General features: G+C 40.2%; 1 protein-coding gene across 1 annotated transcript in view; it reads left to right on the top strand.

Moving 5' to 3' along the window:
* Positions 1–23347, top strand: part of csmd2 (CUB and Sushi multiple domains 2) — a 232329-nt gene that overhangs the window by 162026 nt on the left and 46956 nt on the right. Inside the window, exons 33-47 of the mRNA XM_044171930.1 lie at positions 650–763; positions 5244–5339; positions 6092–6295; positions 7155–7279; positions 9629–9725; positions 10698–10802; positions 11042–11160; positions 12685–12754; positions 14389–14505; positions 14760–14969; positions 16403–16591; positions 19112–19289; positions 21499–21644; positions 21745–21825; positions 22458–22571. Coding sequence (XP_044027865.1) covers positions 650–763; positions 5244–5339; positions 6092–6295; positions 7155–7279; positions 9629–9725; positions 10698–10802; positions 11042–11160; positions 12685–12754; positions 14389–14505; positions 14760–14969; positions 16403–16591; positions 19112–19289; positions 21499–21644; positions 21745–21825; positions 22458–22571 — 1965 coding nt within the window. The remainder of the gene's footprint in view (positions 1–649; positions 764–5243; positions 5340–6091; positions 6296–7154; positions 7280–9628; positions 9726–10697; positions 10803–11041; positions 11161–12684; positions 12755–14388; positions 14506–14759; positions 14970–16402; positions 16592–19111; positions 19290–21498; positions 21645–21744; positions 21826–22457; positions 22572–23347) is intronic.

The raw sequence follows: 23347 nt of genomic DNA, 5'->3' as shown, positions 1-23347 counted from the left end.
TAGAGATGAAGAAGTACGAATAAAGGAAACCACTAAAGTTTATCAGGAGAAAACAGATGCTGAGTAACGTTGAACAAGTGTAACTCAGAAGAATAGGTCCAACCATCACACCTAATGGAGAGCACTAGTCCTCTGTCCTCACCCTCTCTCCCTCATCCTCTTCATCCTTCTCTTTAACCTGCAATATTCGCAACACGTAAACTAGGCATACTGTAGATTAGATGTGAAAGGGCTGAATATGTTGCAGCAATAGCAGTAGAAAGGGTGGGTTGAAAGGATGAAAGCTCCATAGTGGAGCTTTAGCTGCACATTGTGCAACAGATTGGCTGTCATTGGCAAAGCCTTTCATCTACTGACAAGCCATCAAGCCCAGACAGGATTGCTGATCTAGTCGTGTAATATCAGTTTTTGGTTGTGTTGTCATAACTGGCAGTATTATCCACTTTGCTTTAAAGAAGAAATTTTGATTGAAAGTGCTGTTGATAACATTCTTTTGAATGTGGATACTACACAGTACTTTTTTTATGGGTTTTCTGTGTCATTTCAAATGGATTTTGTAGTTTTCAGTGTGACTGTGATGCAGTCACTAATTTCAGCTAATTTAGTTTTTTTCTGATGTCAATTTTCTGTCCATATCTGTCTTTTCTAGTGGTCTTCAGTCAATTCGCCTTCTTCCAGACAGCTCTGAATGACATTGTGGAGGTTTATGATGGGGCGACACAGCACTCCCGTGTTCTCAGCTCCCTTTCTGGAGCGCACACAGGTACACAAAAACACACATTCAAATGCCTGTATGCATTCACATTTGTGGGTAGCTGCTATGGGGGATATTTCAGCAGGTATCAAGCTTTAGAAAATAAAGCTATTTATAGTGAAGTACACACTTGTACAGCTTTTGTTTCATATTCAGCATCAGTGTGTAACAAATCAGCAAATGCAATTTGACTATTTGATCTCCTGGCCATTATTTTTTGACATGACAGGGGACTAAAATTATTGTTGTCTTAGCCTTATCTCTTTCATAAAGATCCATTTACATTCAGAGACAAATTGCTGACACAGGCAGAGCTGCTGTGGCTGCAGGTGGGCTCCAGTGAGCTGTAAAACAATTCAACAGTGACAACAACAACTTAAAGAGTCTCAGGGATAACATATCAGCAGACAGGCTCAAGAAGACTCGCATGCACATACATCGGAATTGGTATTACACTAACACACGTCAACTCTTAGGATATATGCGCATGCAGTTATGTAGGCAAACAAGTGCACTCACACACACACACACACACACACACACACACACACACACACACACAAACAGTTGTGTGCCGGGTTTAAGCCAGGGAAATAAGATAGGGGTTTCCTCGCTCCCTTTCATCAAGAAAAAGAACTGCTTTTTTGCAAGACCTGAAATAAAGACACCTACCCAAAGCTCCATTAATATTCCTGCAACTATCATAAATAGTGAACTACAACCTTAAAGCATGGGTATTACGTTAATCTATTTATTTTTTAACTTCTAACTTTTCAGCTTGCAGCTGTGTATTTATGCCACAGTCTGTCTAATTCCTTTCCAAAATCGCTGCCCGGATCCCCCTCCTATGCCATTGCATGCAGTAACGACCTCAAATAAGCACCATAAAGATGGCCACATGCCCTCACAAATTTGTGTAGTACCTTAAGATTTATAATTTTATTAAAAAACATTACCATATAAGCCAACAAACATTAAAGAATGACAACAAAAAATGATCATTCACACCCATTTCTGATTAACTATTCACAGTTAAAATTAAATTATGGTGAGAAATAGTTTGCTATGACAAGCAATGATATACTATATTCCTGGAAGCCAAACTGTTTCTAAGATTTTAGAAACAGTTTGGCTCGTTACTCTAGGTGCAAGCCCCAACCCTAAATTTACTTTGATCATGTTCTTTACCTTTATCTGAGCATAATCCTAATCTTAGTTTTATCCTTACTCCTAAAGATAAATTCTAAATCTAAACTAGTCCCTAAATGAAGTGAGGGCTGCCCAAATAGTCCTCCTAGTTCAATTTAATTAATTAAAAGAAGTCCAGCACACATACACAAATATAGAAGAACTGAATAAAGCAGTTATGCGAGATAATGGAGAAAAGCAAAAAGGATGACTGTTATAAGGTTAAAAGTGAGAAGGTGAAGGAGAACAGTATTGTAAAATTGCAGATGCATGGATGTGATAAATGCCACAACTGTGTTGATGGACTACAAAAGAAATAGCTTGAATAGGTTAGGTTCGACTTTTCAAGGGGGATCAAGTGAAAAGGTGTGTGAGTTTAGGGCAGCTCTCGATCTCAGCCTGCCCTAGGCCTGTGGCTTGACAAAAGCAAAATGATTACTTTGGTTTGTGTCCAGACCATCCTCAGAAAATCCAGTTTACAGCTCAATAAACAGGACGCTATATTAACTGCGGACTCCTGGCGGGGGGTTCACAGAGCTCTCTAACCAGGCATGGCAGAGCAGAGCTGACACACTTTGGCAAGGCAAGAGAGATGTTTACCACACACAGACAGTGCTGCTGAAGAACTAGTTCACACAGGCATATGAATTAAGCATAGTCCAGAAGTGTGTACCTGCATCTACCATACAGATCCACTGAAGCTCACAAATCGACCAACAGACACATCTGCAAGCTTATAAAGCAATAAATTCACCCATACAGTCTAAATATACAAGCTGTCATTATGTGCAGTAAATATATAGTCAGGTAATGAGTATTTTAGTGGTTGGCAGGACATTATTTGTCAAGCATGGTAAAGCACAGTAGTCCAAACACAAGGCCATTTGCTGTGATTTTGCTGACCTTGAAAAGCATATTAAATTAAAATAGTCTCAGTATAGCATTTGGCAGTATGTTTTCATTACTGTCATGTCTGGTGAGGCAAATCACTCTTTTTGAGAAGAAAAGGCAGTGATTATGAATTATCAGAGGTGACAGACAGAATAAAATGACAGGAAAGGGAGAGTTGAATAAGTGATTGATAAAATGTAGGAATTAGAAAAGGAAAAGAGACAGTGTCGTGTAGGCTGAAAGGACAAAAGGACTGAATCAAGAAATCAATGAGACTAATTTTTTAAATTGATTTCCAAAAAAAGGCAATTGTCGCTCTCTTGGCTTCTCATTTTAAGTGTGACTAGGGAATCCATTTTAATTCAACTACATTTAAGTTTGTCCCCTAATGTGCATGTTTGTTCCACTGCAAGCATGCTAGCTCAGTGGGGCTGGGCTAACTCTGTTTTTAACTCTAAACCTGTTTGAGTTGTGGTTTAACAGCTGGATCGTTAATCTCTTTTCCCCATGACTGCTCTATCTGAACCAGTGCACACCAACAACCACCACTGACTATTGAGTTCCAGCCAAAGTCATATGTCCTTGTAAGTCTTTCATATGTCAGCATAGAGGATCATTTTAAGGGCAAAGTGGTTTGGATTGGAAAGTGGCCAGAGGGTTGATAAGTTACATGCTGACATATGTTTGATCTGTCTGGATGAATACCTGCCGAGCACAGCAAATTATGAAACACTGTCACCATGATAGCACGCAGGAAGGGCTTCCTCTAATAAACTACCCAGCATGCCTTGGGGATCCTACAGAGGCACTCGAACAGTCATGGTGATGACGCATTGAGAAAATGTGCCATTGGAGCTATCTCAGGACACTACACTTAAAGGCGCAGAAATATTTACACACTAAAGCCTGAGCAAAACATGCACGCACAGGATAGACTCACTGACACTTACACAGATGTTGCCTCTGGGGTTAAGCACGTCTGCCTCCCACTACAGTGTGACAGCAAGCAGACACAGAGTAATGAGATCCACTGCAGAGAGCCAGTCAGCAGCACACTGAGAGAAACACAGCGAGGCAGAGACAGAGATACTCACACTTTGTAACATGTTCTACGTCATTCAACAAATAGTTTTCCACCACAGTAGATACCTTGTGTTTAATTACACTATAAGCTGATGAGGATAGCAGGCAATCATATCAGTATTTTCAGTAATAAAATATACTCTGAGGATTTATAGTCAGAGATTTTGGGAGCAAAACGACAAAAGCTCGATCACCCTTGGTCTTGAGTTTTGACAGATGGACAGCCACTAAGCCCTGGTCAGGTGACCTTAGAGTCCTGCATGTACAGTATGCTATTAAGACTTGAATGTAAGCAGGAGCTTGATTGTGGAGAGCCTTACACTGCAGGTGATAAAACCAAACTTGAATTTGATTGTATATTTCACACGCAGTCAATGAAGTAAAGCCAGGGGAGGTGTGATCTCTGCAGCTGGTTCTACAGCACTTAGGAGTCTTGCTGAACCACTTTAAACCAGCTGCAGATTCTCCAGTAATGATTTGTTAATTGTGGATGTGTACAGAGAGTTACAATAGTCCAGCTGGGACAAGACAAAGAAATTAACCATTAATTAGAAATATTTCTAAAAACAAGAACTTGACAGTGAACTGACATAAGGTTTAATGCTCATATGTTGATCAAAAACAGCTTCTAAGCTCCCAGAACATGACTTGATATACTGGAGTCAGACACTCAGCTGTACCTGTGACACGATGATCTGATGATCAGTGACTGTGATCTGTGGCAATAATCCGGACTCTCATTTAGTCACAAGGGGCTGAAGAAATTGTTGGCTTTCCAATAAATATAGCTAATAAGCAAAGTCCCGTATGACAGTAAAATATTAGGATAATCTTAATAATTGCCATTTATGCATACCATGTTCAGTATGCCTTATAAAGCCTTATAAGCATGTTATATTTTCATCACAGTAGGTCATTCAGTGAAAGTCTAACATCACCTAGGACTGCTCTAGACTAAACAGCAGATTTTCACTGAAATCTGATATCTACACACTATTTTTTTGCACTTTCCTGCAATGCTGTACATGAACATAGCTTCTAAATATACCCATATTCAGAGACCTGCAGTATGTCCTCTTTCACACAATCATTAGCAGGTTTCTTATCACTTGCATTTTTGAAGTTTCATGCTGGACACAGATTGAGTCCCTAAAATAGTTACTAATATTCACACTTAAATTGAATTACTAGATGGATGCAGGACGTTTTAGTTATTTAACTGCATAGGTGATTAGATGGTAATTATATAGCTAGAAACAGTGATGTGTACCCACACAAATATAAACTGAACATTACAAACTGTGTCTTTAACTTTTCCCCATCTCAGGCGAGTCGTTGCCATTAGCAACTTCCAACCAAATCCTGATCCGCTTCACCTCCAAAGGACAATCCAGCTCTAGAGGATTCCACCTGGTCTACCAGGGTAAGTGTGTAACACACAGGCACACACATAAATACACACAAACAAATCCTACTGCCTTGTTTCTTTTGGATTCATTTTATTCTAACAGCCACAGTTCCGCTCCATAATAGATTACTTGCTGAGTGATTTCCAAAGGATTCACCTTCAGCCACTGTTTCAGCTGTTATGTGCGTGTGTGTGTGTGTGTGTGTCGGCAGAAGTGTGTGCTCTGAAGCATTAACACTGTAGAAGTATAGCAGTCTGTTAAAAAGGTTGTGCTTAAACTCCCCTGATCTTCCATTCCCCTAAGAGGGACTTTTCTCTTGAATTGTTATTTTCCTTAAATAATGCACTGTACCAGAAATGACATTTGCTGCAGATATCCAAAGGCAATGGCAGCTCTGGAGAAAGTTTAATGAATAAATAATTTTTGTATTTTATTGTAAGTAAGCTGAAGGAACCACAAGGCTGAACATAAGATAAGCTGAATACTATATTTTGTATTATCTATTTGGGAGACAGAGTGATCATTATGTGAATGACACCCATTGTAACTTTTCTAACAAATCACTCCATTGATCAAGTCTTAGAAAATCCTAAAAAAAAATGTAGTGTTTGGAAAACTAATTGTAAAATATATCATGAACTGGCTATTATCAGTAACAGAGAGGAGCAAAACAGCCTTATATTTTCTTGGAGATGTCACAGATAATGAATTCAAATCAACAACAGTCACCTGTAATCACCCTGTTTTTCACTCTGTTTCTCCAAAGCTGTGCCACGAACAAGTGCCACCCAGTGCAGCTCAGTCCCTGAGCCCCGAAATGGCCGGCGTATGGGTAACAACTTCGCTGTTGGCGCTGTGATCCGCTTTGAGTGCAGCCCAGGTTATATGCTGGAGGGATCGAGTGCCATTGAATGTTTGACAGTTCCCAATGCCCTGGCACAATGGAACAGCTCCATACCCAGCTGTATAGGTAAGGCATGACTGCTCAAATACAGACAACAAACAGAGCCTCATACACAGACGCATACACTTGCCAGTCAGTCTGTGTGTATTTTGTTTGTTTGTTTTTCTTGCTTTCTTTCTTGGTTTCTGTCTTTATTTGTTTCTTTCTTTCTTTCCATCTCTCCTTCTGTCTCTGTGTCTTTCCCACTCGATGCCTTGAGTGTCAAACTCACGTTACTCTGACACAGATGTGGGCTGCCAGCCATTGCCTGTAGCGATACAGCAAGATTCAGCCACGCGGCACACAGGTGGCAGGCGCTGCTGAGGGTTACAAATACACACAGACATACACACACACTCACATGGAGATATCCACTTGTATATACAAAGACAGACTCTCACACACACTACATACAGCTGTTGCAGATGCTCCTATGCTGTCACCAGATGTGTAAATGTGTTTGGTTTGTAGTCAAGTGCATTTCTATTGTAGTTGTTATTTAATGATTTCACTTTAGTGAGTCCTAAAATCATATCTTTCTTAAAACAACCAATGTACCAAGTGAAGATAATTTAACTTCTCTTTTTAAATAAACTATTAAGTCGGGATTATTTTTTTTCTTATCTTTTGGTTAACTTTTTATGTGACCTTCATCCTGTTTGCAACATTGACAAACCTTAGTCCTGAAAGAAAAATATTAAGAAGGAAGATTAATATTAACATATTTTTGAATAGTCATGTCAGTGTGCAGAATTATGCATGCTTGTATGCATATACCTAATCTTACACTCCCTGCATCTTTGTACATCCAGTCTGTAGCCATGATCCTTTTGGTACACTGCTTATATGACTTACGTCTTTTCATCCCCCTCCTTTTTTCCTGTAGTTCCATGTGGAGGCAATCTGACCCATCGAACTGGCACCATCTTATCTCCTGGCTTTCCTGAGCCTTACCTCAACAGCCTCAACTGTGTCTGGAAGATCACTGTTCCTGAAGGATCAGGAATCCAGGTTTGTATAATGGAGTTTCTACCTGGCATCCAGGTGACAGAATTCTGATAATCAGATTGCGCAAAAATTAGTTAAATTCATGAGTAAATCAGAGACAGATTCAGCTTTGTTAACAACAGAGTGTAAATACATTACATCCCCTAACCCATCCCAAATCCAATCACATATTTCCAATCCACATGCAACCCAAGGAAGTAACAGTCTGATAGTAGTCCAAGTGTGACAAAGTGTTTGCTGTTAAGGTCAAAGACCTTGGATGCTACAAGAAGTCAAAGTCTGTGTTTTGGGAAGGAAAAGAGAAATCCGGTTTTGGCAGTTATACTACAGACATACAAAAATGTCTACACACCGTCTAGATACGAAAAGTAAGCAGTGTTATAATAATAATGCACTTCATAATACAAAAAATAATAGACTTACAGGCATGCAATACAGAATAGATTTAGATATATGATTTAAAGTGCTGTTTTAGTTTTGTATCTGCCTACTGCCTGTATGTTAGTTTATCAGATTTTCCAACTATTCTGTCTCCATCAATGAAAATTCTGCTTCTGAGTTGCAGTGACCTGTCTGTTCACTTAAAACATATTGAGTAACCCTTTTTTAAAATATTTCTAGTCAGACTGGTAAAGGAATTAACAGATTTTATTTACCTTTAGCCTGTAGCCTTTACAGCCCTGCGTTGTCTTGACAACAAGCTCCAGTGTGGTGATATGTGTTCAGCTTACCAATTGCTAATTAACAGAGCTACCCACAGTATATCAAGGTATAGCATTTACAGTTCTCAGGGCACAGGGGATCTGCTAAATGATAGTCTATAGACTTCACAGAGGCTCAGAATGTAATTTGGCAGATCACTATACCAGAAACTTAAGATTGCACTACCTCAAATAAATTTGTATATAATTGCCTCTTCAGTTACTTTGCTTTTCTTTCTTGGGAGTTAATTCAGTTTGCATATTCTTATTCTTTGATGCGTGTGTGATGGAACTCCACCAGGAACCTGGGCAAGGTCCCTGTGGATCTGCCTGACGGAAAGTTTTTAGGCTTATGCTTCAGCCTCTGTGGCTAATGACCTCAGTGCCGTCCCTCAGCTATTAGCTCCTCTACCTCAGCTGACTGTCCTTGCAGGTCAAATACACAAGATGGCCCACAGGCGCACTTAGCATGCTGCACTACACACTAATCGCAATAACTTGGAGGTGAAATAGACCAAGAATAAAAACAAAGAGTTGACTGTACACACACCCTCACACCCCATGCTAACTGTAGAGTGTCTAGACTCTCTGCAGCTGAATACTCTTATCCCTACTATTCCTACTCCACCTCATCTCTTTCACACCGTTATCCTCTTTCTGTCTGTCTTTCTCACTGTTGCTCCCCTTCTACCAGCTAGCAGAGACACATTAGATTGGAGTGTCACGATCCAGAATAGAATTTAAAGGAGCGAGGTTCCTTGTCGGCACATTTGCCATGGCCCCCTAATGAAAGATCAATCTCTGATCTGCGTCGTCTCCCCAGGATGCGGCAGAGTCCCTACTGCCCCTTTAATTGGCTAGTATCCGATCTATAACCATCAGAGACAGAGGAGAGGCCCGACGAATGGATGTGAGAGAGAACAGAAAGTGAGACTTGGAGAGAGTGAAAGAATGAAGGAGAAATGGATGATTTTGAGCAAAAATGGAGGATGGCACAGTTTAGCTCCTTTCACACATTCACTTTAATTGGTAAGTGCTCAGGAAATTTTACATATTAGGGGTAAGCCTACCACTTCCTTTGGTCAGCAGTCAAAGTTTTTAATCAAGTAGGCAACCCGGATTGTGAGAATCCAAAATGCTATTCTTACAGTATGTGGTACCTTTTTTCTCAACAGTGGCAAGTCCTTCATGACTTTGATCATTTCATTTTTCATACTTTATGTACTTTAAACAGTATAAAAGGGAAAAAAGTTTATAAAGTTATTTGAGCGTTTCAAAGCACTCCAACATTGTTCCTGTGAAATTCTCAATGAGCACAAAGGGGAGGATTGAAAGTGGTTGAGGATGTTGTTTTCATTTTGACAAGGAGTTCACTGTGTTCACTGCTACTCTTAAGGTGAGAGTAGTTACTTGCCAAATGGCCATGCTTCTTAGTTCTTTATTGTGTCCCTTTTTCACATACACCTTTTTATGTCGTTTTCTCCCACTCATTAATCTTCAACCTTACTACACATACACACCCCTGACCCTACTGTTACTGCTCTGCTCCCTATATGCTATCCTTATTTTATTTTATTTATTTATTTTTTACTTTTCGCTTATATTGTTCCTCTTCCATCCCCTCTTTCTGTCTCTCTCTTCCCTCTCTCAGATCCAGGTAATCAGCTTCGTCACAGAGCAGAACTGGGACTCGCTGGAGGTGTTTGACGGAGGAGACAACACTGACACCATGCTTGGCAGCTTCTCAGGTATTGCTGTACATGTGTTTGTATGTGTGCATCTATTTTTCTTGCATGTGTTTCATCATGCTTTCAATGTTTACTCCCACCACAACCTCAGACATAAAACTGATTTTTCAAATCACTCATCTATACCTGCCAAAAGTGTAGTCGAAGCAGCATAATAGCCTAATCAATTTTCATACAGCTTATGACCTGGATCACATACTGTATTTGTTAACCAACACATACAGTACTAAAAATGGGGGCCCTCATTTGGCACAATTGGCATTGTAACATTGCTAAATTAAGAGTACATAAAGGCAGCTGCTGTAGTCATGTGGAATTTTCAGAATTCCTATCTGTTTGAGCTTCCCATGTCAAAATCTTAGCACATTTCTACAAAGGTTAGCCTTTTCTGTGTGGAGTTAAGTGAACGTTTGTTTACAGTATCTATTACTGTGTTGCTCCCCTCGTAGTAAAGATACAGCAGCAGGGAATTCTCCTTTTATTTGTGCTTGGAACACAACCAAAGGTAAATGTTAGATGTACCCTGAAGTAAAGAGATGAAAGAGAAATGCCAGGCTCACAAATTTGAGTTATTAAACGACCGGTTTTAGGTCATACAGTATCTGTAGAACATGGGATTTTATTGTGTGATGTTTAGTTTTTTTTTTTTTTTTTTCTTTTTTGGAAGTTTTTAAAAATTGTATTTTATAATCAGCTGATTACATACCCACACATTACAAGAAACAAATGCCTCCGTTCTTTGTCTGCTTCCACAAATAGCCAAATGCACCTCTAAACAATCATCCAGGCATGCATTTTTGCTGCATGCATGCACAAACACACACACACACACACAGGGAGACACACACATACACTCTTAAATCGGCAAATGTAAAAAGAACAAGCTCTTTGCCAGTAGCTTATACAGTTAGTTATGGTTGGCCTATGAAGGAGATAGCACTGCTAAACTCCACTATTAATCTTCTCCCCAAGGCACCACGGTCCCAGCTCTCCTCAACAGCACCTCCAACCAACTCTACCTCCACTTTTTCTCTGATATTAGTGTGTCTGCAGCTGGATTCAGGCTGGAATACAAAAGTAAGTGAAAAAGCAGTTCATACCACTTGATGTAAAGTACCAACACCCTGAGTACATTTCTTATCTTGCTGGTTGTCTTTCTCCCCAGGGTCAGATGTCTCTCCTGCAATGTTTGTCACATTTTGCATTATAACTTGTCATTTTTAATCCTGTCCTCTATGTTTGCTGTGTAATTATTAAATTGCCTTTCTTTTTTCTATTTCCCTGTTGTCTTTTTCATCTATTCTTTATCCCCTCAGCGGTGTCTCTGACCAGCTGTCCAGAGCCTGTGGTTCCTATGAATGGCATAAAGGTTGGGGAGCGTCTTCAGATGAATAATGTGGTGTCTTTCCAGTGTGAACCTGGATATACTCTACAGGTAACATCTCCTAGCTTCAGATATGGTTTAGTCATAAATGACCGTGAAACCTTGTTGATGCTTATCCTTTTTCTTGTCTTTGTCAGTGTCACTCCTGTCAGTTTTCCTTTTCTTCAGTTATCCCCTCAAGCAGTGATCACATTTTACAGGAGTGGATAAAGCAAAATATCAGAGAAATGAAACCGCATTGAATGGATGGACTGGATCACGTAACCAGACATTTTGGTTCATTTAGTTTAGGTCATAGAAGTTTATTTACAGCAGTGAACTGCATGCTCTGATTATGTTAATGTGATTAAATCAGTGTAAGCATATTTGCAATAATATGTGGAGTACTCTGATTTTAGCATAATAGATGCCAGTTAGGGAACATATACGCCTTTTTTCCATCTCTTTTCCTGTGACCAAATTATGCATATGCTGAGTTCAGTGTTTTGCGAAAATTGACTATGTGGATTTATAGATTAAGGGATGATTGTTATGATTCATCTCTGTCATCCACCCTGGATGTTATGATGCATAGCAGTTTTCCCCTTAAGTTGCTCAAATATGTATGGCCAAGGGCAGGATAGATATCTGGACAGGTATCCTCCATCTGCTGCCTATAATTTATATGTTGTGGTGCTATATACTCAGAATTCTGCACTGCTTCCCACTTTCACTGTGTTGTTCACATCCTCCAGTGCTTCCACTGTAGTCATCTGGGCTTCAGGAGGCAGCAGGGACGTATGTGGAACACACTGGATGCAGTAGTTCACACAAATTATATTTGAAAGTTCCCTGTCCACTCTACACTACTCAAGTCAGGACTAAGTGTTCCCACCAGTCCTCACTCACCGTTCTCATCCAGAAATATTAAGTTTGGTTCATGTCATTCCCTTATTTTAAACTGGTTTTGCTTTGTATTTTTTAATTGCAATAGACATTAGTCAAATAGCCGTGACAAAGAATTTTGCATGAAAATATCTGAAGTCATTATCAACCATTGCTGTAGCAGTCCTTAATCAGTGAGACATGTGAAAGAGTGCATTATAACAGTTCAAAAGTCTTCACCAGCATGTTGTCTTGGTGTCCTCCAGTCTCTTATATTACAGTGGTTGCCAGGCTTTTTCTGACTATGAGTAACACATTTTCAGAAAAAGGTCAGCTGAGTTAGTCCATTACCTTCCTTATGTAACATTTTTTTGTTATTATAATTTTTTTATCTTTATGGTGAGTTAGCTTTGAAACTTAACTGCAGAGCTTTCAGAAAAATGGCTGTATTGCTTATTTTGACAGTGCACCAGTAAATGTTCCTTGCTATGATATAAATGCTCCCTCTCTGTTGTTCTCTGTCACTTCAGATGAATTTAGTCATTTAGTCACCACGTAAAGTCATGTGGAGACAGGCAGCAGGTTCAAATAATTGGAGCAACAGATGAGTGACAGTGGGGAAAACAAATTAATTCATCTCCTGTTCTTTGTTGCACTTTTGTCTTTGTGTTTGTGTGTGTGCACACATCGGTGCACGGATGCTCCTTGCAGGGAAACTCACATATCACCTGTATGCCTGGAACCGTCAGACGGTGGAACTACCCACCTCCTCTCTGTATAGGTAAAAATACCTTCTTTTCCTTCATTTGCTTCCCTTCTTGCCCTCCCTCTGTTTCATTTCTACATTTTTATACGTTCTTACTTTTTTCTTTGGAGATCCTTTACCTTGCCAAGCACACCAGTTAACTCTTCCAAACATTATACAGAGCATCTCAGGCCAAGGTTGCAATGTAAAGACTTGTAGTGCGCAAAGACGTGTATCACTACATACCATAGGTGAAAAAGATACGTTTTAGCTTTCCAGTACGGTTTCACAGCTCACACATGGAAACACTTTGTATGACAGACCTAATCTAGCTCTTGAATCCATTAGAAAATAGGAGATATGCACAACAAAGCAAAGGTTATATTTAATTTCAAAGCTGAGCCTACACACTGAATAAAACTGCATTAGGTTCCTTCTCCATTTTGCACCTCAAGCCGTCCTGCCTGTGAGAGTGCCTTGACTAATGGGTTGCACTTATTGGAACAACCTACTATTGCCTAATTAGTTCCATCTCAGACTGCGATTGGTTGAAATCGAGGGAAGATTCATGGTGTTCACAGGCGTCAGCAGTTTCCTGATTACTTCAGGCTTTTTGTGCTGCTACAGGATAACATTTAAACCCTCACTTATTCCTAACAGAAACACAATGGGACAGCACCCTGATTTTCCCTGTGTGATTTCTCCCTCCTCTGACTTATATCGGCTGTTTATCCCATTTATTTCTTAACTTTTCACTTTGTTTGCTTTTTTCCTTGCAGTACCTCTGTCTTTCTTTCTCCTCTTGAGTCAGCTCATTCTTTTACCATTAGTTTCACCATTCTTTCATCTTTTTTAATTTTGGTGTGAGGCTCTTTTCATCTTTCTTGATCCCATCATCACGTTTACTCAGTATTTCCATACCTTTTTTACAGGGAAACATTTTTCCGTCAGTGGTTTATGATGAAAGGAGAAGGATAAAGAGCAGCAAAAGATAGAGTATATGACACCTCAATATCTCAAGTAGAAAAAAAGAGCTTCAGAGCTCCTTAATAGTGAGATAAATTGGCCCATCTGATGAGATGGTGGCTCTTTGTATGTCAGTTTAAACTATTTAATAATTTTTACAATTTTGGTCATTTTTACATTGAATTCTGTTCATTCTTTAACAGCATTTGTATCATTGCTAATAAAAATTGTAACTACATTGATTTGATTGAGAAAGGAGATATTTAGTATTATGAAAGGGTTTATGTGTAGGGGAATGTGCTTATATCTGTTAAAAGCATTTTTTCTAAAAATGGATTGGAGCACTTTGACAATTAAAAACAATCAAATCTTGCCTTCAAGCAATGTGAACCCACCTAAAGGATAGTAAACAATAGGGTTTGGGTTAAGAATTTTCTTTGCCCAGTCTTTAGTTTCTAACTTCAGCCTTTCAGGCTTTAGGATTTAGCTTCAAAATGACTAAATCTTTTACCTCTGCTATGCTTTAACAAAAAAACTAACTAACTCACATTATACTGCATGCAAGTATTTTCTACTAGTACTATAGTTGTTCAAGACTCCCACTAAACAAATAATTGTATTGAACCATATTTGTAATGTTATTTTCATCTAGGGGAATCACTGTTTGCAGATGCTAATGAAACGTTTTGTCTGCCCTCTGCCAGCTCAATGTGGTGGAATCCGGGAGGAGATGGAGGGCATGATTCTCAGTCCTGGTTTCCCTGGCAACTACCCTAGCAACAGTGACTGCACCTGGAGAATCTACCTGCCAGTTGGTTACGGTGAGCACTATAAGAGGCTCTTACAGCGTGCCACACTTTGGCATTTTCACTCTCAAGAACTTTGTAATTATATAACTTGTAGGGCTGGATTGTGGAATGACAACATTTGTAGGTGTAGATACTTATGGTTAGACTCATTTAGATCTGATAGCCTGTGCAGGGGTACTTTAGTAGCATTTCAGGAAGAAGATGGCATTTCTTTTTCATTTTCCTACCACCCTTTTCTCAACATTTCTTCTTTCTTCTTTTCCCAGGAGCCCACATGCAGTTCCTCAACTTCTCCACCGAGGCCAACCATGATTTCCTTGAGATACGTAATGGGCCTCTAGATACAAGCGCAGTGATTGGCCGATTCAGCGGCCAGGAAATTCCCTTCTCCCTTCTCACCACCTCCCATGAGACTACAGTATATTTCCATAGTGACCATTCACAGAACAAACCGGGGTTCAGATTTGAGTACCAGGGTAAGAGACCAAACAGGATCATGTGTAAGAAAGTGTACTTAAAGGTCCTAGCAAAAGATGCAGAAGATTGGAACATGAAATTATGATAAGCCTTAAGGACAGAAATACACTTTGTTAATATATATTTATAATAAAAAGCATAATCACCAAGACTAAATTTTGCTAATTGCAGAGCTGAGCCAGTTTGTGAGTTACTTTCTACTGCAAAGCTTGATCAAACTAGTAATTACTTCAGTGTTCAGTCAAACCATCTTTGCTGTCGCTGAAATGTGGTTCAGCAGAGGTGCTGGGAATGTAAGAGCTATTTCCCTGAATTGACACAATCACAGAATCACTATAAGACTGAAAGTCACAGATATTAATTATGTCCTGTAGCAGAAGAATGATAAATAATAATCTCTGGGAGTGTTACCTTTTTTCTCCATGTTCACTTATGTACTATTAGTGTCACTTCACAGTGAGGTGTATGCATGTAAAGCCATAACATTACTGAACTAGTGCTACATCTGACTGTGTCAGACTAATCAGCCCATAGCGCCAGTAAATTCCCCAGATCCATAAATCTCTCTATATAAAACTGTTGATCACTTAAAAGATTCCTTCACCATGTGCCAATAAAAGGCTTCACTGCATATCCGCATGGCTGCAAGGAATAAATTGCCATTGTCTGTAAATGCAACAGGCACACAAAGTTTGTATTTTGTGATTCAACTAACGAGCCGGCAAATCGAAAGGTAGCATTGGGCATTTACATAATTATGTGTACATTAGCATATAAATCAAGCATTATATTTGCAAATACCTCATTTTGCAGTATTGCATGAGTTATCTCCTACAAAGCGAAGCTGTGATCCATAGAAATCAATTTCTTTAGTCATATTTATATCCTGACTCTTCAAGGCTCACTGCCTACATTGCTTTTGTATCCAAGAGGGGAAAAAAAACAGTAAAAATTATTTACCCACACTACTTCTGATGACTGCATCATACCCCTCCGGCACAAGTCAAACCCGGCCCTGCTATGTTTTTTTCCCCTCTGAAAAGTCCTGTCTGAGAGGGTGGAAGAAGAGGAGGCTGAGCACAAGGAGGAAGGACAACAGAAAGATGAGGAAGTTGAATTAAAGATGGAAAATAAAAATAGAGGACGCTCCGCTATGCCACTTCCATTGTCTGGAAGCATTCACATTTTGAGGCAAATCCGTGGTGGTAGTGTGAATTTATTGCTAGCTTCAGACAAAGAATCTGAAACAGTCAGGTGGTCAACATCTTTAGGTGGCCACAGTTATTGTTAAACTAATAAGCAATAACTTCCCTGGTCTACTTTGTTGGCGTGAGCATATAGAGGCACAGACATGTTTTGTTGTGTGGGGGAATTATGTTACTGCCATAATACTAAATGACTGATGTACTGTACATGCTGTTCTCTCCCTCAGCTTATGAGCTACAGGAGTGCCCTGATCCAGAGCCTTTCCGCTACGGAGTGGTGGTGGGTGCTGGCTACAATGTGGGCCAGTCTATTTCCTTTGAGTGTCTGGCTGGATATCAGCTAATGGGACATTCCATCCTCACCTGTGAGCATGGCACCACGCGCAATTGGGATCACCCTTTCCCTCGCTGCGAAGGTAAGGGATGTGAGATTTGTCTTATCAACACCCAAATAATATACACATTTAACACATTTATTCATCTGAACACTAAATAATCTTCCCAACAAGTGGCCGACAATACTGCCGCATGAACGTAGAACCAAAGTAATAACGTGATAACTTCCTGTTTAGAACATATTGAGCTATTACATCATTAGTGAGAAGTGCGGCTATGGAGATAATGATTATCTATTATGAATAATGCAATTAAACTGAATTGCTATCCCCCATTAATGAAGCAAAGTATTCTCTTATAATCAATACTGTGCTAAAGAGGAATGGAGACAAATAAAAGATGAATAAAAGAGAGGCTATATTGAAAAGAAAAGTAATGGATGCTCTTTCTTTTGCCTCGTCCTTGACCCACATTCTCACACTCTAGCTGCCGATTATTTAATAAGGCAGGCAAAATTACAGAGGGAGGTGATGGCCATGACACTAGAACTTTGAATGGGCATGCAGGGTGATAAATGCGAGTGAGAGAAGGAGCAACAGAGTGAAAAGGCAGAGGGAACAGGAGATATTCAATAACAGGAGTTTATTCTCACACAGCTATTTTCTTTTGTATAAGCCTTTTTAATATATTCACAAGTTCAAAGCTGAAATATCACTATCTGAGAAAATTATACCTGTGTGTGTGTGTGTGTGTGTGTGTGTTTTCATGTGTGTGCATGCATATGTGTTGGTGGGTGCAGGAACATGCATAGTGTATAAAATACATGTATATAATATTAATCATATTGCAGTATTCTATATCCCGGTGCCATGTGCCTGTGTAGTTTCAATGTGTAGTTTATTTCTATCATAATGTGATTCCAATGCAGCACCTTCCCGAACCAATGCAATATGCAGTGATAATATATAGCATTTAATATTAGTACATACCAGTGTAATAGTGTGTCTTTCAACCCATGAAAACTACTTTACATTCCTTGAATGCAAGTACATGTGAGTGCACGTATGTACGTTGTACTGTGTGTTTGCCTTCTAAAATGACCAGGAGAAGGTAGGCCTGATGCTTCTGACTGTGAATTGGCTTTTATGCTATTACCTGGTGTGGGGAAGTGATAAAGCAGGAGATAAAGTGATTAGAGATACCTCATTCTTAATGGCAGAAATGTACCTGAACACACAAACACATACACATTTTAGACACAAGTACATTTTTGTTAACTTGCCTCCACTTACCTGCTTGTCTTGGCACATCAAATTTTGTCTATAAAATGCTTTACCCTGTACCCTTTCTTTTTTGTTTGTTTCCACTTCTCTCTGCACCTAACCTTTGCTGTCTTATCTCCTCCTCCTTCATCATCCCCTTTCCATTTGCTATATTTCTATATAGCATATTATGCTTTGCTGTTTACTTTTTTGCATTTTAAAACAATTGCAACAGTGTTTCTGTTCCCACCAAACCCTTCAAGCAAACACACACTCTCTTACACATAAGGTTTAAGTAGCTTGCCAGTTGATGGCGTCAGCCAGAGGTGCAACTCCATCGAGTGTCCAGGGTTTAATCAATCAATCTGATCGATAGCTCATTTAACAGGTGAGCCAGCAGCAGAGGGGCCAAGCAACCACATGGCTAAAGCAGGCAGCTGCATAACATGAACACACACATAACCTGAGAGAGAAACAGAGGGATAAAACATGCAATCTCTGCTTTGGGAATGATTGCATACCCATAGGCATCCAAGGGTGTGCCGTTAAGCTGAATACCCCGTCTGGGTTGCTTGAGATGCCTGCACTACTGTGATTACCACTCCTTCCTGATTTTCTCTGCTTCACCACAGTGTATATGGGGTTTCTCTAAGGGCACCAGTGGGAATGTTAAGCTTAAGTTGGTTAGAACCTCCTGAGTTCCTGAGGAATGTTTGAAATATAGTTACAATTTCTATGCATGCAGATTTGAGGCTGTGTGCAGGCTAGCTTGTATGTGTGTGAGTTGCAGTGTTACTGTATTTGTCAGGCTGCGCAGGATTTTTCTAACCTCAGGATATCAGGCATATCGGAACTTGTGAGGTTCTAGTGTTGTCAGTTCTGACATAGACATGCGGTTTTAACCTTTCCTGTCACTCAAACACACAGTTAAGTTAACACACACACATGCATATCCACTCCTCATATACGTACTGTACTTACACACACACACCTCAAAAGCCCAGTCCACACTAACCCCTTGCCTCATCTCCGCACTCTCTTCACCCGCAATGGGAAAGGGTTGAGGCCTTATCTTAGCAAAACACTCCATCCAAGTCCCCACTTGCTAACAGGCTTTACTGGCTAATCTTTAGCTCAGACAAGCGCCTGGGCACTAGACGAAGAGTGAAGGAGAGGGGGAGAAAGACACTGAGAAGGGAAGCAGAAGAGGGGGATGGAAAAATCTGTTTTTTCCACCGATTGCAGCTGAATTATGCATCTTTCCTGTTGTATTCTTGGCCCACTGATGTATATATATGTACTCTGCCTCTATTTCTCCCTTCCCTCTCCCTCCCTCAGTGCCTTGTGGTGGGAACATCACATCAGACAATGGGACCATCTTCTCCCCGGGTTACCCAGAGGAGTACCCTAGCTCAGCTGACTGCTCCTGGCTGATCACCGTGGCTCCTGGCTTCGGCATCAAACTCAACTTTACCCTGCTTCAGGTTCATGGTCCTCACGACTTCATCACCGTCTGGTAAGAAATGACTGTTTCCACTGGCTGCATATATGTGGAAATTCCTTTAATGAAATACTGTGTATATATTGTATCTTAAAATTTCAGAAAATGTTCATTTTGTTTTGTGGGCAAACTGAAATGATATTCTAACCAGTTTTCTAGTAATACCAAAACCAAAATCTCAAGGCCATCTTAACAAAATGTTGAATTCTGTACTTCACATGTCATTGAAATGTCAACCTCTATATTGCCTTTTCTTTCATTCTTTCCTCTTTCAACTCCTTGTCACCCACCCCTACTTTTCAACCATATCTGCCTCTGTTGTGTTGCTTGACAAAACAAAACAGAGTCCAGTTATGTAATCTCTAATTCCCCTGCCCCCTCCTCTCTTTTCATTCACTGTCCCCTTTATGTGACTTGCAGTTTGTTTTTTAACTAACAAGTTCAATATGGCCTCCGCCACATTGTCCCTCATCTTTGTCATCCATTACAGTGGCAAAAAAACCCTGCTGATTAAAAGCTCACCTCTGTCTTGTCTTTGGCTTTATCGCTTTCTTTTCTTGTGTCATTGTTGCTTTTTTCATGTCCACCATTCCCCCTTTGCTTGCCCTCTCCCTGGGACACAGACGATTTTATTCTTTTAAAATCATCACATCCCCCTTCCGCTTTTTTCTATTTTTTTAATGTATGTTCAAACACATGGATACCAATACAAAGGATAAAAATATTGTCAGTTATTTTTGTAGGAATTATTTTTTTAAAACAGCTGGAACTGTAAAGTGAAGCAAACCTGCAGTGGCAACACCAGAAACCTCTGATCATGACAAATACTTCTGTGGGTTTTGGCTTTACATCTGCAAACTTAATGACAGGAAAATATGTATAAATGATTATAATTATTTATATCATATTTCCTAATTACCAAACACTAACATGTAATAAATGCTTTTAGCCATGGAGGACCAATCAGAGCAGTAGCTGGAATATGGTTGCACCCTCGTTAAATATGTGTGTGAGAGAAGTGAGAGGGAGAGAGTAAGCTTTGGCTAGTGGAAATGTGTGTGTTCTCTTATTTTTTATTTTTTTTGGTGTGGTTGTGTTAATGTTCGAGTCTGGACGTTTATGTGGTAGGTGTATATCTTTTTGACTGACTGAGTATCGAGGGGTAAACCTTCCTTTCATCACCTCCATAATGCACGGCTGGGCCTGCCATATGTGCGACGAGAGACAGGATTTTGCATGCATGATGGTTGCCAGTCCCAGTTGATCCCCTCTCCCTGAGACAAGCTCCAAAGGTCCCAGCTCTCAGTGAGACCGGAGATCTGACTGCCTGCCAATCTGGCAACTTTACGACCACATGAAAAGTCCACATGGCATGGGGTGACGTCTATGTTTTACGGATTGGGCTGCTTATAGAAAATTGTGTGAAGATTTTTTTAGTCCATGCAGAGTTTTTGTCACTAAGTCGACATGGCTAAAGTGAGCCAAAATGTCCACATTCTATCTTATTGTTGCTCTTCTGTAAGCGGCCCTCACTGTATTGATCTTTCCCAACAAGCTCATGCGGAGCCAAGATGGGGACTATCATGTTCCCCAGTTTCCAGTTACCACCCCTGTGTATCTATCCACTGAACTGCTGAGCCAAGGAAATGGGCCCCGTAATGGCGGCTTGGCCAGAGTGCTGTCAGGCAGCAGTCCCTAGCCAGCCGTTTCCAGAGCTGCTTGTAATCTCCCATGCCCAGTCTGACAGCCAAAGACAGATGGTTTTTAAGCTGAATGGTTGTGGCAAGAATCTGGGAGCTGGCTTAATCGGCCATGCCCACGCCAGGGGACTGCCAAGGCTGGGCCACAGCTTCCAGGGACACTCCCATTGGATGGCAGTTAGCAGGAACAGCGCAATCCAGACCTGTCATTCCACGCTTATCTGTAATTTCAACATAATCACCCAGAGCAGCCCAGAGTAATTGCTTTGGGTATGATGAAATAAGAGCAGCTTGGTTATACTCTGCTGCTGGAAGCTGCTTGACAATAATCTGGCATTTGGCTTTGTTTGGTTGTCTCACAGATATGCATCATAGAGCCTCAAGGTGCTTTATGGTTAGAGAGAGAGAGAGCATTTCAGCAGAGGCTGCTGACAGAAAATGCCAATGGTTAATTATCATCACTTTACTCCAGTGTATTGTTATATTTGAAGTTATAGTTGACCTGTGACATTTTTTCCCTTTAGGGATGGTCCACAAGAGACAGCCAGGAAACTGGGAGTGTTCACTGATGGAGAGCCCAATGACCCACCCAGTAGCACATCCAATCAGGTGCTGATACGTTTCCGTAGTAACACAGAGAAGGGTGGACTGTTCCGTATCAGTTATCAAGGTATGTTAATTACTCTTCTTACTTTATCCTTATTTCTATCAGATATTTCACACATATTCTGTGTTTGACTCCTTTCATTTCTTTGATGCTCTCAATAAAGCTTACAGGCTGCAGTTCTGCCTGCCGCCCCCCATCATCCCCAATGCAGAGATCCTGATGGCAAGCAAAGAGTTTAAAATTGGTAGGTTGAAATGCTGTCACAATAGTCATATTCATACACATATAGACACACACAATGGCTCCTATCTAGGCACTGCTGACATTTTTGTACTAGATGTTAGTCCCATCCTGATGTGTAGAATTGTAGCATTTTAAAGAAGAGTTCATCTCCCTGTCAGTTCACCTTCTGGCTTTGACAATTAACACTGGCCAAGGTTCACTGATTCTGATAGTGACTACACATCCCATAAGGCAATGGTATGGACTCACCCCTAACTACATAACCCACTGAGTTTTGAGGTAGCAGTATAAATGAATAATTATGGAAAAATAATCAGAAAGCCAGGGGGATTTGAGGCAGGTGCTCTTATTCTCCCCTGCAGAAGACAATGGAGATTAATTATCCTTATCTGTTTATTTGCATACCTCCTTGACTCGTTATTATTCAGAGACAAAGACAGCAACACTGACATAGTGTTTCATCTATAGGATCCCCAGTGGGGATTTATTATGTTACTTTTTTCTACTGTTAACTTTTTCTTTCACTGAGACGCACAGTGGATCATGATTACTTCTGTGTTATGTCAGTATCTTGGCAAAGGAGCACTGATTGGTGTATGAAGACATCTCCCTCCTCCATCTCTCTCTGTTCAGGTGATATAGTGCGCTACAGATGTCTTCCAGGCTACCAGTTAAGTGGAAACAGCATCCTGACATGCCGGTTGGGGACACACTTGGAGTTTGAGGGGCCTCCGCCCTCATGTGATGGTGAGTGAATGCCTCTGGAAAACTTGAAAACATACCCAGGCTCTCTTTTTCAGGAAGGCCATTTTCACACTCACAAAGTTATGCATTTACGTCTGATCTGTTGGCGACAGAGCAGCTCCACATGAGCAGTTGGGGAAAGGGCTTTGCTCAAGGGCACCTCAGTGGTGATAAGGAGGGAGGGGCAAGCACCGCTCTTTTACTTTCTACACCCATATTTATCCTGCCTGTCTGGGGATCGAACTTGCAACCTTCCAGTCATAAGCTCTCCCTTTTCACATCTTGATGCTACTTTCCTTCCTAGATACATTTAGTATATTTATCTTCTCCTGCTTTATCTTTTCTTATTATCTTCCTAAAAATCTATGGAATATACAAATACTGCATAAGGGTTCTGAAATCTCTGTGTTGATTAGGTGAATACTAAATGAATACTGGTGTTTTTGTATTTTTTTGCTCAGAAGACTCACAAGGTAGTTTGTTCATGTGCTGGCACAATATGTCTTTCTGTTGCCGGGCAACAATGTATGTATGCATGATGTCCAAAAATCAAAGTCAGAAGACAAACAATGAGCACAAAAGAAAATATGAATTTGCATAACTGTTGCTGTTTGGCAACTGAATCTTACTCAAATGTCAGAATTTCCTAATAGCTCCAACTTCTTCCCCATAGCTCCAACTTTTTATAGAATCAAAAAAACAGAAAGTCACAGTTACATGTATGGTACATATGTAGAAGTAGATAATGTATATGGTGGTCTGTCTTAATGTAAAGTAAA

The sequence above is a fragment of the Siniperca chuatsi genome, linkage group LG17, assembly GCF_020085105.1.
Source record: "Siniperca chuatsi isolate FFG_IHB_CAS linkage group LG17, ASM2008510v1, whole genome shotgun sequence".
In the NCBI taxonomy this organism is placed as follows: domain Eukaryota; kingdom Metazoa; phylum Chordata; class Actinopteri; order Centrarchiformes; family Sinipercidae; genus Siniperca; species Siniperca chuatsi.
This window is presented reverse-complemented; position numbering and strand designations above follow the sequence as displayed.